We start from the raw sequence: 14,522 nt of genomic DNA on the forward strand, positions 1-14,522 counted from the left end.
TGGGAACCGGGACCGCTTTGCTAACCTGGTGGATCTTTGTGCCTGGCCTTCTCAGCTGTGTTCGAGCTATGGCATTGATGAAGGCCGATGGAGGCTACCCTCATCTACCACAGGGGCCCAGCTCGGGCAAAGGCAGGGAAGGCTATAGTAAGCAGGGCCAGGATGGCACTGAAGCGTTAGTTGGAGAGGGTTCTCAGACATTGGCCTCTCAGTCTTTGGTGGAGCTCACCATCACTACCAGCTCATGTGCTGACTCCATAACCATGGGCAAATGGCTTGGCCCTTTATGCCTCAGTTCCTCCATCTGCAGACAACCTAGAAGCCCTGCTTTAGGGCTGATTTGAGGCTGCAGTGAGCTCATTTGTGGCTGTGCTTCGCTTGAGCTGAGTGCTCACCAAGAATTAGGAGATGGTACTGATTTTACTCCCATCTGTTCTGCCACAGGTTTCTTCTTCAGTATGCATTTATAGGGCCCTGTCTATGGCAGGAGCTGTGCTAGGGAATGAGGTGGGCTGCTCCCTTGGAGGCCTAACAGAGTGGAGTGCATTAAGCAGAAAAAGGCACGGCCAGCAGGGCATGCAGCTGGTGAGGGTGGGTGACAGCAGGCCATATGGATGGGGCTCTTGATGGCCTGCCAAGCATCTGAGGAAAGCAGAGTCTGAAACACAGGGTCTCCAGGCTGCTGTTGGAGGGAAGTTTGGGGCCATGGATTGGGGAGACATTGGAGAGAGGGCTTTGCCTTACTCAACCCCCTGGGCTCACTAAGAGGCAGACCGGAAATGACCCCAGCCCTGTTGCCATGGCAGCCCTGGGGCCTGGAGAAGGTGGTTTCCGTCCATTGTCCAGTCCTAACTGGGGTGGGGGTCCTGCCTGGGAGTCAGAATTGTACCAGGGATCCCCACTGCCTCAGCTGGGCTCTTTTTGCCTCTGAGCATGTCCAGATGTTCTAAATGGAAGCCATATGCCTGCCTCTCCAGGCCATGGAGAGGGGCTCTGAAGTCTGTTTCTCAGGGGACTTTGGTAGGGTGTTGTCTTATAGCAGAGGGAGCCTCAGAAACAGCAAGAGGTGGCCCTGACATTGAAGAAGTCCTAACCTTGAAAACAGGCAGGAAGGAGCCACTTCCTTTGGGCCTCACTCTGCAGGGCAGGTGTCTATACACTGACACTCAAATTCAGGTGTCAGCTTTTCTGTCCCAGGCACCACCTTCTGGCCATTCAGTGATTATTGAATCCTTCCATCCCCATCAAAGCCTAGAGAGCTCGACCTTCTGGCTTATGGACGAAGTGACAGGAAAGGACAGAATCAGAGCCGTTTTGAAGTCTGCATTGCTTTGTCCTGAGATCTGTTTCTGAGACCAGATCACCTTCCCTGAGGCAGATGTGGAACTGGGCAAAATCCGTGTCTCTGCCCTGGGAGAGCTCTGGGTGACCTGGGTTGCTGGTCACAGGCTCAGTGGTGACAGGTGTGAAGGCCTCAGTGAGGAGAAGCTGGGGGAGGTGGCAGTGCCCTGTGCCCATCTGGGGTCCAGGGCTCTGACTTTCCTTGTGTGCTGGAGGCAGTAGCCTGTGTTAGTTAGCATTGTGGCCACTGGAGGGCTGTGAGAGGAGGGGCTCCAGGCAGGGGGAGTGGTTATAAAGGCTCCCAAAGCCAGCTGGAATGGAATTTGGTTAACAGGAGACCCTGTGGGGCACAGGCAGGAGCCAAACTCAGGGCACCACACCTATTCTAGGATGCAGATCTAGGGCCCAGAGCCAGGCTCCATGGTGCAGAGCTATTTGGGAGGCTGGGGCAGTGGGACAGCAAGACCAGGGCCAGCCAGGGCAATGTATTGAGACCCTGTCTCAAAAGGAGGATCTGACAATAAAAGAACATGGGTTGTAGCTTAGTGGAAGAATCCTGCCTGGCATGTGCGAGGCCCTGTCTAATCCTCAGCCTTCCACTTACGGAGGTTTGGGCCTGTCTTAGCCCGTAGTGGATTTAAACCTTGTGTCTGGGAGTCACAAGGATGGAGGGCTGTGTATGAGTTGTTCCTTGAAGGAACTTGGGGCTCTGCTGATCCCAGTCCTCCCTATTGAGAGTTCATGGGGACTGGGCATATGAAGTGCCAGGGCTGCTGGAGGTGGCGGTGGTGGTGCTGGAAGCAAGCTGGGGCTTGTTACTTGACGTCCATGTTTGAAGCTTGGAGTGACAGTTCTGGGAGGCAGCATGGAGTGGGAAACTGTCATCCCGGGTCAGGGGGCTTTTCTGGAGGTCCTAGCAGAGATGGTGGCAGGTAGACCCTGCCTCCCTGTGGGCAGGGTGGGCTCCAGATCCCGTGGAGGACTCACGTATAGCTTGTCGGGGTTTCCTAGGCTCTATCCTCCCTATAGGCGCTTGTTATATTTTATGGTTATCCCCACAGTGAGAATCTGAACCAAGGCTGGGCCTTTGGTGGGTTTCTTTAATTGATTTGTTTTGTTTTGAGACAGACTTTCACTATGTAACCCAGTCTGGCTCCAAACTTGCCATCCTCCTGCCTCAGTTTCCCAAGTTCTGGGATTATAGGTATTTGCTTTCTGTAGCTATGATAAACACCATGATGAAAAACAGCCTGGAGAGGAAAGGGTTTATCTGACTTACACTTGGAGGTCACAGTACATCACTGAGGGAAGTCAGGGTAGGAACTTACAGAGACACTACAAAGGAACACTTTCTGTTGGCTCAATCTCAGGCACAGGCTCAGCTACCTTTCTTATGTAATCCAGGCCCACCTGCCTAGGGATGGCGCTGCCCACACTGGACTGGGCCCTCCCACATCAGCCGTCAATCAAATTAATCTCCCTCAGACAGGGCCTCAGGCTGATCTGATCAACTGATGTTTCCTCTTCTCAGGTAACTCTAGGTTATGTCAGGTTGACAGTACAAAGTACCCAGCACTCACATGTCTCAACATGCCTGGGGGAAGAAGGCCAGGGGATCCAAGTTTCTCTAAATTTTCTGTCGTCTCCATAAGTGGAATGTCCTCATGATGTCTCCCAGGGCTGTCATGCCACAGGGACCAGGTCTCTTTAAATTTTGTGTTTCTTTAATGTCTTTCATTAAAAGCAGATTTATTGAGATCCTATTTACAACCATAAAACCACGTCCCATCCCCTGTGTTTGAAGGCATAGTTAGGTGGCTTTTAACATATTCGCCGTTATGCAAAAATCATCTGAATCTAATTCCAGGATGTTCTCATCATGATAGAGACACCAGGTCCTGCCCCAGCTGCTTTCTCAGCCTGTGGCTGCTGCTCATCCCCCTTCTGCCTATGGAAGTGTGGATTCCAGATGGTCTAGAGTAACCAGGAACCTCTCTACCAGGCTCCCAGGCTACGTGCCACCTCCAGAGCCATGGGGTTGCCTCTCTGCCATTCTCCTGAGCCACACTACTGTGGGTTCTTCACAGATGTCCTCCCTGTCCCACATGGCCTGGCCTTCACTCTGCATGGCCTGGTTTCTGCACCGCCTGGTTTTGTCCTTGATCCCCATGGTCTTGTCTCTGCTCTGTGGTCTCATCTCTGCTCTATTGTCCTGTCCCTGCTCCCCTTTGGCCCACATGGAATGGTCTGTGCTCCAAGGTTTCTCATCCTCCATTGGTTTGCTCCAGCCTATCCTACCCCAAAGCTGGAGTGCATAGTGGTCCTTGTGTGCAAGCCCAGCACCGGCAACATTGCTGCTTTTGATGCTCTCCATAGCTGGCCCTGTCAGGATGCTGACACAGGCCCAGTGACCTGATGAGAGCTGCTGCAGAGTCCTCACCAGGTCCTGAGGAATGAGGAAAGGTGGGAGAGTGGGTGAGGAATCTCTCCACCTGTGAGTGTCAGCCCTCAGCCCTGGGGTAGCGGCTTTGTGGTGGGGTATTATATTTGTTCCCCACAATAAAAGCATTTTCCCCACGATCCCCACAAGGACAGAGGTTGTGTTGCTTGCTGCTCTTGCCGTATGGTCCTGCTGGGAGGCTTTCCAGCTTGGATGATTCAGCTTTCTCTCATTGTATAACCTTCAGGTAAATCACTTGGCTGCCCTGTAAAAGGGGTTTATAGCGGCCTTCCTGCTCTCCATCATCTGCCACCGGAAGGCAGCATTGACTGCACTCTGTGGGACTCTGTAGGGCCCTTATCCCCAAGACCACACAGTGCTTCCCAGCTTGGTGGGCAGTTACACTGGGAAAGAGCCCAGTTTGACTCTCAAAGTGGATTCCAGCTTCTGTTCCTCCTGGCTGTGTGACCTCAGGCAAGTGGCTGACCATCTCTGAGCTTCAGTTCTGTATCTTGAAGGATGTAGGAAGTCCTGTTAAGGCTACTGGTACAATGTGGGCCAGCTCAGAGTGGCTGTCCAGAGCTTGGCACATTCCCTGACTTCCCTGTGGAGGGGTTGTTGTGCGCTGGGAGCACAAGGAGGGTGGATTTGTGCTTTTGTTTGAACAGACCGGTGTCTGTTTCTGCTGCTCAGAAGCCTGTTCCTCTGGCTGCAGAGCTGAGAGCCAGGCCTGCTGAGGTTGGGTCAGGGTGTTTAGCTGCTCACTTCCTGCCCCACCCATGTGTTTGTCATTCCATCTGCCTCCAGATGTGCAGCTGAGTGCCCCTCCCTATTTTGTGCTCCCCTTCCAGCTGAGTGCTCCTCCCTGCCTGTCCCTTGCACTGTACTCCCCTGACACAGCCTTGCCAACTGTGCGGAAATGCCCAGGCTCCTTTCTACCTATAGTGTTGCCCGGTTGTGAGGTGACATCCCATCACCAAAGGCAGGCAGGTGGATTATGTTTCAGGTGCTGGATTCAACACTGGCTAAATAGGGAATCTATTTTATGAGACACCCTCAGGGGTTTGCCCTCATTATACCCATTTTATAGATGGACAACTGAGACCCAGGGAGGTTAAGGGAACTGTCCAAGGTCCCAAGGCCAACGAAGCAGAGAAATGTGCTTACTATCCACTTGGGCTTTTTTTCTTGGTACTTCCTAGCCCTGTATGCTATCCTCCTGAGTGCCCAACTAGACTGTGCAAGCAAATCTGTCCCTGTGGTCTAAATGGAAGCTCTGGAACTATCTATTACAGGGCACTGGCCGCACTGGGCAGAGCAGTGATGATGCATAGCTGCAGGCTGCAGGTTCTTTTCTAGACCCCTGGCCTGGGCCTCTTTACAGAATGAAGTCCAGGGTCCAGAAGATCAGATTCCCTAGGGTGTAGGTGTAAAGTGTTGGAAATCTGAGCACAGGGCCCAACTCTTCTGCTCAGGCTTAGAGAGCTACTGAGCTGGGGATGGGTCTCTGGTTTGCTTTCTCTTGCCTTCTCTACTCATTCACTGACATGGTTGTGGGCTGCACCCCTGGATGGTATTGGGTGCCTAGAGGTCAGTAGGAAGCAGAGGTGAAGGCCTGTGCTGCTGGAATGGGTTTGGCTGTGGCTCCATGCTGGGAGCCTTTAGGAGGCTCCTGGCCGGGAAGCAGTTAGAGACCGGGAAGCAGTTAAAGACTGTTGTGCTGGTGGGAGGTCAAATCCCACTTGCATGGAAACTGCCCATTGTGTTGTTTCCTGGGCGGGAAAGGCTGAGCATGACTGCTCTGGGCTTCCTTCAGAAGCCTGGGGTCTGGAAATTCATCTGGAAGCTCCTATCAAGTAAACACTGGCAGTTCATTCAAACAGTTTAAAGCACCAAGAAAGCATGTAATGGGCCCCGCCTTGCTGCTGTGAGTGTTGACTCCCCAACTCCTTCGCATCTCCAGGCACACAACCATAACTCTGAAGAGGCCAAAAAATAGGTAAGGAGCCTGCCAAAGGCTCTGAGCTCTCAAATGGAACCAGGAGTCCTGATGCCTAGCCGGCGCCCCATTCCCTGTGATGAGCCTTCCCAGCTGAGCAAAATCTTTTGGGAAGCAGTTTCATGAAGGGGCTTGATTCGATCTGAGGGAACCAGTATGGTCTCGTGTCTTGGGGACTGCTGGCAGTTCAGCTGCCACTATTAGGCTGAATGGAAACCTGGAGAGCATCAGCTCTGGCTTGGGGAACAGATGAAAGCCAGGCCAGCCTGCCATGAGGGTTCCAGGCTTCTGCCCGTCTAGGCCATCCCCCTGCTGCGCAAAGAATGATACTGAACAGGGTAGAAAGCCAGATTGGAAGGAAGAGGAGAGGGCAGTGGGCTTGAGGGAGGTTATTCACTTAGGTAGAGTTGGCAAGGGACAAGGGACCCTCTTGTGCCTCTTCCCAGATGTGGGCATACCACTTCCTTTTGTTGTGTGTTGTCTGCTCGTGGTATGAGGTGTGGACTTCTGGAGAGAGACTAGGGGAATCTGAAGCTGGGGCCGTGTGACTAGGGGAATCTGAAGCTGGGGCTCCCAACAGTTCAGATCAGGACTGTTGCTTAGAAGCTGATGTGGAAAAGCTTGGTCCCAGTTCGGTGCTGTGAGAGGTGGAGCTTTCAAGAAGTGGGGCCTAGCGGGATGTCTTTAGGTCATGTGCCCTTGACCATGAGATGGAGGCTTTCTCTCACTCACAAACAGCTAGGGCTGTTTGTGGGGGCTGTTTACCATCCAGTGCAGACTTGTTTGATACAGAGACACATAGGTACACATATAGTTACATTTGTGTTAACATTTCCTGGGGAGACACTAACAAATGTCTATTCACCCCAGTTAAGACCATGACAAGACCAAATGATTCTACCCAGGTCTACCTTGGGGAACCCACGGGTTTATTTGGGCTTACAAGAGCATGGGCAACTTAACAGGGTGTGTGTCCCCTAGCAGCAATTGTTAACTGTTGGCACATACTTGGGGAGTGGGCAGGAGTCATGACTCACTTCCACTAACACAAAGGAGTGTTAGGAGGCCCAGCCTTCAGAGGGCACTGTGTGTGCAATCACTGCAGCTTTGATTTCAAGGCAGCAATAGCGGTATCATGCCTGGAGGATAGCATCATCTACACACACACACACACACACACACACACACACACACTCACTCACTATCCTGGCTAATTTTATGTCAATTTGACACAAGTTAGAGTCTTTTGAAAGGAGGGAACCTCAACTGAGAAAGGTCCTTCATAAAATCAGGCTGGAAGGTGTTTTCTTTATTAGCGATTGATGGGGACACAACCAACCATGTGGTTCTTACAGAACACAGAATGGTGGTCCTGGGTTCTATAAGAAAGCAGGCTGAGCAAGCCATGGGAAGTAAGCCAGGAAGCAGCACTCCTTCATGGCCTCTGCATCAGCTGCTGATGCAGGTTCCTGCCCTGTTTGAGTTTCTGTCCTGACTTTCTTCGGTGATGAACAGTATGTGGAAGTATAAGCTAAACAATCCCTTTCCTCTTCAACTTGCTTTTGGTCATGGTGTTTCATTGCAGTGATAGAAACCCTAAGACACTGAGCGTCACCAATCAGTATCTTCAGGGAATCGATTCCAGGATCATCCCCCTCTCCATCTTGGGTACAAAAGTTGGAGGATGTTTATGTCTCTTATGTAAAATTCATGCATAGAGGCTGTGAGCATCCTACTTCAAACACCTGCAGATCCCTTGTTACTATGAGGCAGGCCAAATACAATGTGGTAATGGCCGCTACACTGTACTGTCTGGGGGAACAAAAGAAGGATGTCTGTGCACCTTTGCTCAATACAGATACAGGTCTTTATAGAAACATTTTCTTATATTGAGTTGGTTGAGCTCATGGCTGCAGGGTCAGTGGATAGACATGTGCATGCTGGAAATTTCAGTATTGACCCCTATCTTTTCTTGTTGTTTGTTTGATTTATTGAGACAGAGTTTCTCTGTGAAGCCCTGGCTGTCCTGGAACTCACTCTGTAGACCAGGCTGGCCTCAATTTCACAGAGATCCACCAGCTTCTGGCTCCCAAATGCTGGGATCAAAGGCATGTGCCATGGCCACTTGGCGTGGCCCTGTATCTTGAAACTCTGAAAAAAAAAAAAAAAAGATACAACGTCTAATCCAGTCAATTCCCTAATGCCATCTAATTCTCCACTTCCTCTGATTGTTCCCGAGGTGGGCTGTAAAGCTTGTTTTGTAAAGGCAATATCTAATCAAGGATGATTAGCCAGTGTTTGGTTTACTGTGGCGGTAACGCCCCCTGGGTTTGTTTTCCTGAAACTCCCTTGAATACACACAGTTTCAAGTGTCTTTTGATGCACGGTAATGGAACAGGCCTTTGCCAAATGTCCTATGGGAACATAACTCGCAGACCGCAGTGCCTCGGGTCTCGGCGGACAGCTCGGAGAGTCCACACCTGTGCTGCACCCCGCAGATGGAAACCAGTATTCCCTGGTGTTGCTTCCAGCTTGTTAGCTCTAACTCCCTCCCGGCCCCATTAAAGCCGTTGCTCTGATGTGCCAATGCCCTTGCCTGTTCTTAAGTTTATATTGCAGAATGGGAATGATCTATGTCTGGCTCGTTTGGAGGAAGGAAACATTGGGTTCTACCCAATAGTCTTGTATGGAGGAGTTAAATTGCTTTTATCAGTGTTAATTGCAGCCCCCGTTGCGATGGCAACTGGAATGTCTCGGTAGCGTTCTGATGTGGGAGTGAAGCGTAGCTTCTTGAGCGGCCCTGATGCTGATAGACAGTTGGAGCTGTGCTGCTGGCAGCATTCCTCTGTATCTTCGGGAGCGGGAGGCACCCCCGAGTAACTGTGCACCTAGGTGGGGATCTGCTCACTAGAGGGTATGTGGCATTGACTGAGGTTTCTCAGTGCCTTTCCAGAGCACCCAAAAATTTACGTGTACTCAGTTTACACGGATGTGCATAGTGGGTGGGTTCCCGCCACCCTCGTCTTGGGGCTCATCCCAGTTACAGCCATCTTTCATCCTTGGCCCCAGTGTAGAACATTGTCTCTTCTTGGTTCCAGGTCATGTTCTGGAGAATGCTGGCACCGAGTAGTTTTCCTTGTAGCTTGTCCTTTAGGTCTCCCTTGCCTATGAGTGTGTGTGGTATACTATAGGTCGGGCCTCTCTCTGGTCATCCGTAACAGTAGTGGAGTGTGAGGACCCTGCGCTGAGAGCCCAGGCAAGGGACCACAAGTGCAGCTGCAGGTCAGCACACAGGAGGACCAGTCAGGCTTGGATGAGTCTGATGGAAGGCAGGGGTACGTGGCGTGTGTGTGCTAACAGGACTGGGAAGAACAAGGAGATGGAAATCTAGACATGAAGAAGCAAGGCTGGGTGAGCTCAGGTCAAACCCCCATCCCAGAGGCTTTTTCTGGGCTTCCTATCACTCCTCTGCCCCCTCCTGTGTGGGATAGAAAACAGGAGACCAGAACCCTGGCTGGCTTGTCTACTTCACAGGCCTCAGAAAGATGATCAAGGCTCCTGGGTGGCCCAGAAAGGCTCACCCTGGGTTCTGCAGAAAATGCCGCCATGTCCGTTAAGGCTGGTGGGGCTCACAGTGCTGTGTGCTGTGGGGCTCTGGGCTGTACGCTGAGGCCCACAAAGCAAACATCTTGTTCATCGGGGCCCTGGTGGAGATTCCTGCTGTTACCCTCCTGTTGGGAGAGAAATGTTCTGCAGCATTTTCAAAGCTGGGATTCTTTAGGGAAAGGGGGCTAACTGTCTGGGGGTTGATGTCTGGACTGGATTGTTTGGGGCATCCATTGTTCTGTGATCAAAGGAGGTTATGGTTTCCGGATCTCTGAATCTATTTACAAGGGAAGGGCTCTGGAATGGCTAATATCTGCTTCAACATACAGGAGGCCGGGCTCCCCCCAAGACACCATCTGTTGCTGCGTCTGGGGTCTCCACTCTACCAGATGCCTGGTGCATATCCATGTAATCCTTTTAAAGACAAATGTCAGTTTATGTAGCTCCTGAACTCGGCCTGAAGTACCTTCAGGAACGATTTCATTTCATGCAGACATCCGCCTCTGGCCTCTTAACACCTGTGTGTGATGGGCCGGGAGCAGCCTTACTATTTCATCTCTGATCGTTAGGTATCTCTGGAATCTTTGCTGTCACAAACGCGTTGGGCGTCTGGGAGCCTCCTGTCTGGGTTTACCGGGGTGTCTGTCAGTATGTCAGATTCCTGGAAGGGGGAAATGCCAGCTCACAGTTCCTTATATGTACTGCCATGCAGTTTTCAAAAATAATGTGAAATTTACAAAGCCTTGAGTGTGCAGCTCAGCAGCATTAATTGCAGTCTCTCTGGAGTGAGATCCCCCAACTTAGAATGCTGAAACTGCCCTTATGGGACACTCAGCGCCTGATGCCCGCCGCACTACTTTCTGTCTCTGAATCTGAGTGGAAACACATGCCGTCTGTAGCCTTTGTGTCTGGCTTGCTGCTCTGCCATTTCTAAGTTTTAGGCGTCAATCTTCATTATGGGATTTTCTATTCTTGTTGCCTTATCCGTTCCTGTTTTTGTCTCTTCCTGTGGACAGTGTCTTTCCCCATGTCATGCCTGTAGGATATAAGTGTGTCACATGGTGGTTGTGGCTGTCATTGGTGACTTGTTACAACATAGGGACTGTGTTACAGCACGGGGCCGTTTAGTGGGCTGGGGACCCTGGGGCGTATTTCTGTTTTTCCTGATAGCAAAATCTCTGCAAAATGAGTTTGCACATCTTCCCTTTCAGCAGGTGTCAGGGTAGGTTTTCCATACTATTTCTCTCTTTCTGCCACCGAGGAGTGTGAGGTTTGGCCGGGGTGGTGGTGTCAAGGACCCATCATACTGTCTGTCTGGCAGGACTCTGAAGACCACAGCAGAGTGGTCCAGATCCAGGACAGTTCTGGGCCATGTCACTGTCCAGCAGGAGGTGAGCAACCTCAGTCATCCTTGGGAATAGGGAGGCCCAGCTGACCCACAGGAGGCAGAAGGGCAGGTGGGCATCATAAAATGGGCAGTGGCCCAGCTCTCCACCCAGGCATTGGTTCTGTTGCTGAGATGATTTAGCTCATTCGGAAAGGCCTAACGCACCATACCATGTGGGCTGAGGGACAAGGGTGGTTGGTCCCTTTACTACACATACAGGCATCATGGGTTGGTATGAACTTCAAATGGTGACGGACGCTAAGAGCCTGAATGCTTCACCTGGAAGCAGAACTTGTAATGTTCTGGGACCTATATTGCCCACTGGGGGCCTGAGGTGACTCAGGCCCTTCTTAGACACAGAACCCTTCAAGGATGATGTTGGGATAAGTGTGTCACTTGGCAGGGATATCATGGTGCAGTGTGTGTGTGTGTGTGTGTGTGTGTGTGTGTGTGTTTTGTGTGTGTGTGTGTGTGTATGTGGTGTAGCCAGAAGCAGAAGCTGACTGGCCTGCTGGCCAGATGAAGAGGCTGAAAAGTCATACTGGGTGGGCTTCTTCAGGTCTTGGGAAGCCTGTCTGCTGCTGGTGGGGTGCAAATTCCTGTGACCAGGCTAGGCACAGAACTGTAGGAGGGGCCAGGGCAAGGTGACACAGGATGCCCAGCGTCTGGAGCATATCACTAAGGTCAGAGTGTGAGGGAGGCCTTGGGGTCATTCACAGGCCAGAAGCCAGAGGGCAAGAAACCCCCAGAGAGACGGTGGGGGCTGGGATGTCTGGAGGCAGGCCTGCAGGAACTGCCTTGGAACCACCTTGGGAACTGTGGGGTATCCTCATTGTGACTTTGCCTCCTACCTTCCTGGAGGCTTGGTTCACAGCGAGCTCTTTCAGGACTGGCTGGGTCAAGTTGCCCATGTTGACTGGAGAGGGAAAGGGAAGAGTGCAACATGAGGCTGGGATGTCTAATCTTCCACTTCCTCTGGGCAGAGGAAATAATAACAGTTAGAGTGTTTGGCCCCTTGCCTGGCTTGTTATTGGCACTCAGCACATTGGGGCTGTCATTACTATATCTTAGGGCATCCATCAAAGGTCGCCTGGCCAGGACCCCAGGATCTGTTGCAATCTCATAATCCCATGAGTCTTTCTCAGAAAAGCTTTAGGGAGGGAAGATTCCAGCCTGTAGAAGGAAGATCAAGTGTTAGGGTTTAGATATGAAATGCCCCACTTGTTATGGGGCTCATTATCACAGGCTCATTTTGTCTTAGAGGCTGGGACCTCAGCCAATGAGCCGTCTCTGCCACACACACACATTATGCTCCTCCTCCTCCTCCTCCTCCTCCTCCTCCTTCTCCTCCTCCTCCTCCCCCTCCTCTTTCTTGTGACAGGCCCTCTTTATGGAGCCCAGGCTCAAATTTGTAATCCCCCTGCCTCAACTTCCAGAGTGCTTGGTTTACAGGCATGCCTGGCTTGTATATGTTTATACAGTCATTTTTGTAAATGGAGGCTGAGTGGGGTGATGTGATGGGGTTGGGGTACAGAGAGGTCCAGGAGACCTTCTCTGAGGAGATTTGATCCCTGAAAAGGGAAAAGGAAGGAGTCAGCCTGTTTGAGAGTCATAATTCTGCCTGTCTTTGTTTTTAAGTTTTCATTTTGAAACAGAGTGTCACAAGGTTGCCCATGCTGGTCTTGAACTATGATACTGCTGCCTTCTGAGTAGTGGATTACAGGCTGGTTCTACCAGTGAATTTGAGAATCACCTTGACAAATCCCATAGACAGATTGGATCTTTGATTATAGTTTTATTAAAACTGTAGCTCACATACAGCAAAGTTCACATCTTGAGTACATTGATCCTTTACTCAAGTATGCATACTTGCTACTCTAGCAAAGAACCCAGGTTCTGTTCCCAGCACCCACAAAGCAGCTCGACACCACCTGTAATCCAGCTCAAGGGATCTCATGCCCTCTTGTGGCCTCCGTGGGCTCTGTACTCATGTGGTGCACATACACATAGGCAGAATAATAAGGAAGAAGGAGGAGGAGAAGGAAAGGAGAGAGAGAGAGAGAAAGATTCTGTTTTTGTTGGTCAGCATGCTTACTGTTGATTTATTTCTGGGTTTCTCTTTTAAACGGTCATTTCTTCTACTAATTTTCCTATTACTGTGTTAAGAAAAAAAAACACTATTTGAATAATCAGTTTTTTTTTTGTCATTGTATTGTAATAATTGTTAATTAGTATTAATTTTTATTAATTAAACATCATTACAACTAAATCCCAGGGGAAAAAGCAACTTAAGATAACTCTTACCCTCAAAACCCCCTGAGGCTCTTTTCTGTCTTCTGCCCCACCTGCGCTACTTGGATCAACAGAACCCAAGTCCGGGCTTCTTATGTTTATGATGGTTCATTTAGGGACATGTCTTGGCAGAAACAATCTGGGTGTTGGGAAAGGGGCTAGAGAAATTATGGGTCAGTTGCCGCCTGTGCAGTATGGCCCCTGTGAGCTCTGGAGTAAGCAACATGCGTGCGTGCGCAGCGCAAACACCCACCCACCCTTAGAGCCAGTCATTGGCTACCCACTGCTCTACCCACCCTGCAGGTGGACCAAGCCTTCCCAGATCTTCCTTTCAAGGGAAGGGCTGGAAGTGCAGGGCAGGGGTGTATGGGGATTGGGGGTGAGAGGTTACCTTGCCCATTGCCTGCAGACTGAACTGCACCTAGCGGCCCCCAAACTCAGCTGCACCTCCTCATTGCAACCCACAGCCTCCACCAAGGACCTGATTGAGACATGCTGTGCTGCCGGCCAGCAGTGGGCCATTGACAATGACGAGTGCCAGGAGATCCCCGAGAATGGCGCCGAGAGTGACGTCTGCAGGTAAGTGGACTGGGGTGGGCGCAACTGCTCTTGCCTTCCCTGGGCCCCAGATGTGTGAGGGTGACCAAAAGTGGGTGCAGTTAACCATCTGGCCAGGCTAATGGGGGGAGACTGACTGGTCCCGAGAGTCAGCTGATCCCATGCATCTGTAACTGTCTTGGGGCGTAACTTAGAGTAAGTTCAAAGGATCGTTAATCACCTTAGGATTGCTGGGGCTTGCCACTCTCAGCAGCTACCTCTCCCCCAGATCAGCCACCTTGAATGCCCGAGTCTGACCTTCTGCCCTCCTTGGCCACCTGTGCTGGTGCTTGGACACTGCACTCTGCTTCCCCTGTCAGGGTTGGTCCTCTGTTATCTTCCCCTCTCATTTTTCACAGCCTACTCATTTTTTGTTTTTAAAAAAGGAGAGTGGAACAGAGTGGGAAAGGATCTTCACCAACCCTGTATCTGTCAGAGCGCTAATATCCAGAATATATAAAGAAATAAAGAAGTTAAACAGCAACAAATCAAGTAATCCAATTAAAATATGGGGTACGGAGCTAAACAGAGAATTCTCTGTAGAGGAATATAGAATGGCAGAGAAATGCTTAAAGAGATGCTCAACATCCTTAGCCATCAGAGAGATACAAATCAAAGAGATTTCACCTTAAACCCATCAGAATGGCTAAGATCAAAAATTCAAGTGACAGCACATGCTGGAGAGGTTGTGGAGAAAGGGGAACCCTCCTCCATTGCTGGTGGGAATGTAAACTTGTACAACCACTTTGGAAATCAATCTGGCACTTTCTCAGACATTTAGGAATAGTGCTTCCTCAAGATCCAGTTATACCACTTCTAGGCATATATACAAAAAATGCTCAAGTATACAATAAGGACAT

At 50.6% G+C, this 14,522-nt stretch overlaps 1 protein-coding gene across 2 annotated transcripts in view; it reads left to right on the forward strand.

The window, feature by feature from the left end:
- Positions 1–14,522, forward strand: part of Fbln2 (fibulin 2) — a 58,263-nt gene that overhangs the window by 22,049 nt on the left and 21,692 nt on the right. For both annotated transcript variants that reach the window (XM_021639289.2, XM_021639290.2), the window contains exon 3: positions 13,533–13,644. In XM_021639289.2, coding sequence (XP_021494964.1) covers positions 13,533–13,644 — 112 coding nt within the window. The remainder of the gene's footprint in view (positions 1–13,532; positions 13,645–14,522) is intronic.

This window comes from Meriones unguiculatus, chromosome 5 (genome assembly GCF_030254825.1).
Source record: "Meriones unguiculatus strain TT.TT164.6M chromosome 5, Bangor_MerUng_6.1, whole genome shotgun sequence".
NCBI lineage: Eukaryota > Metazoa > Chordata > Mammalia > Rodentia > Muridae > Meriones > Meriones unguiculatus.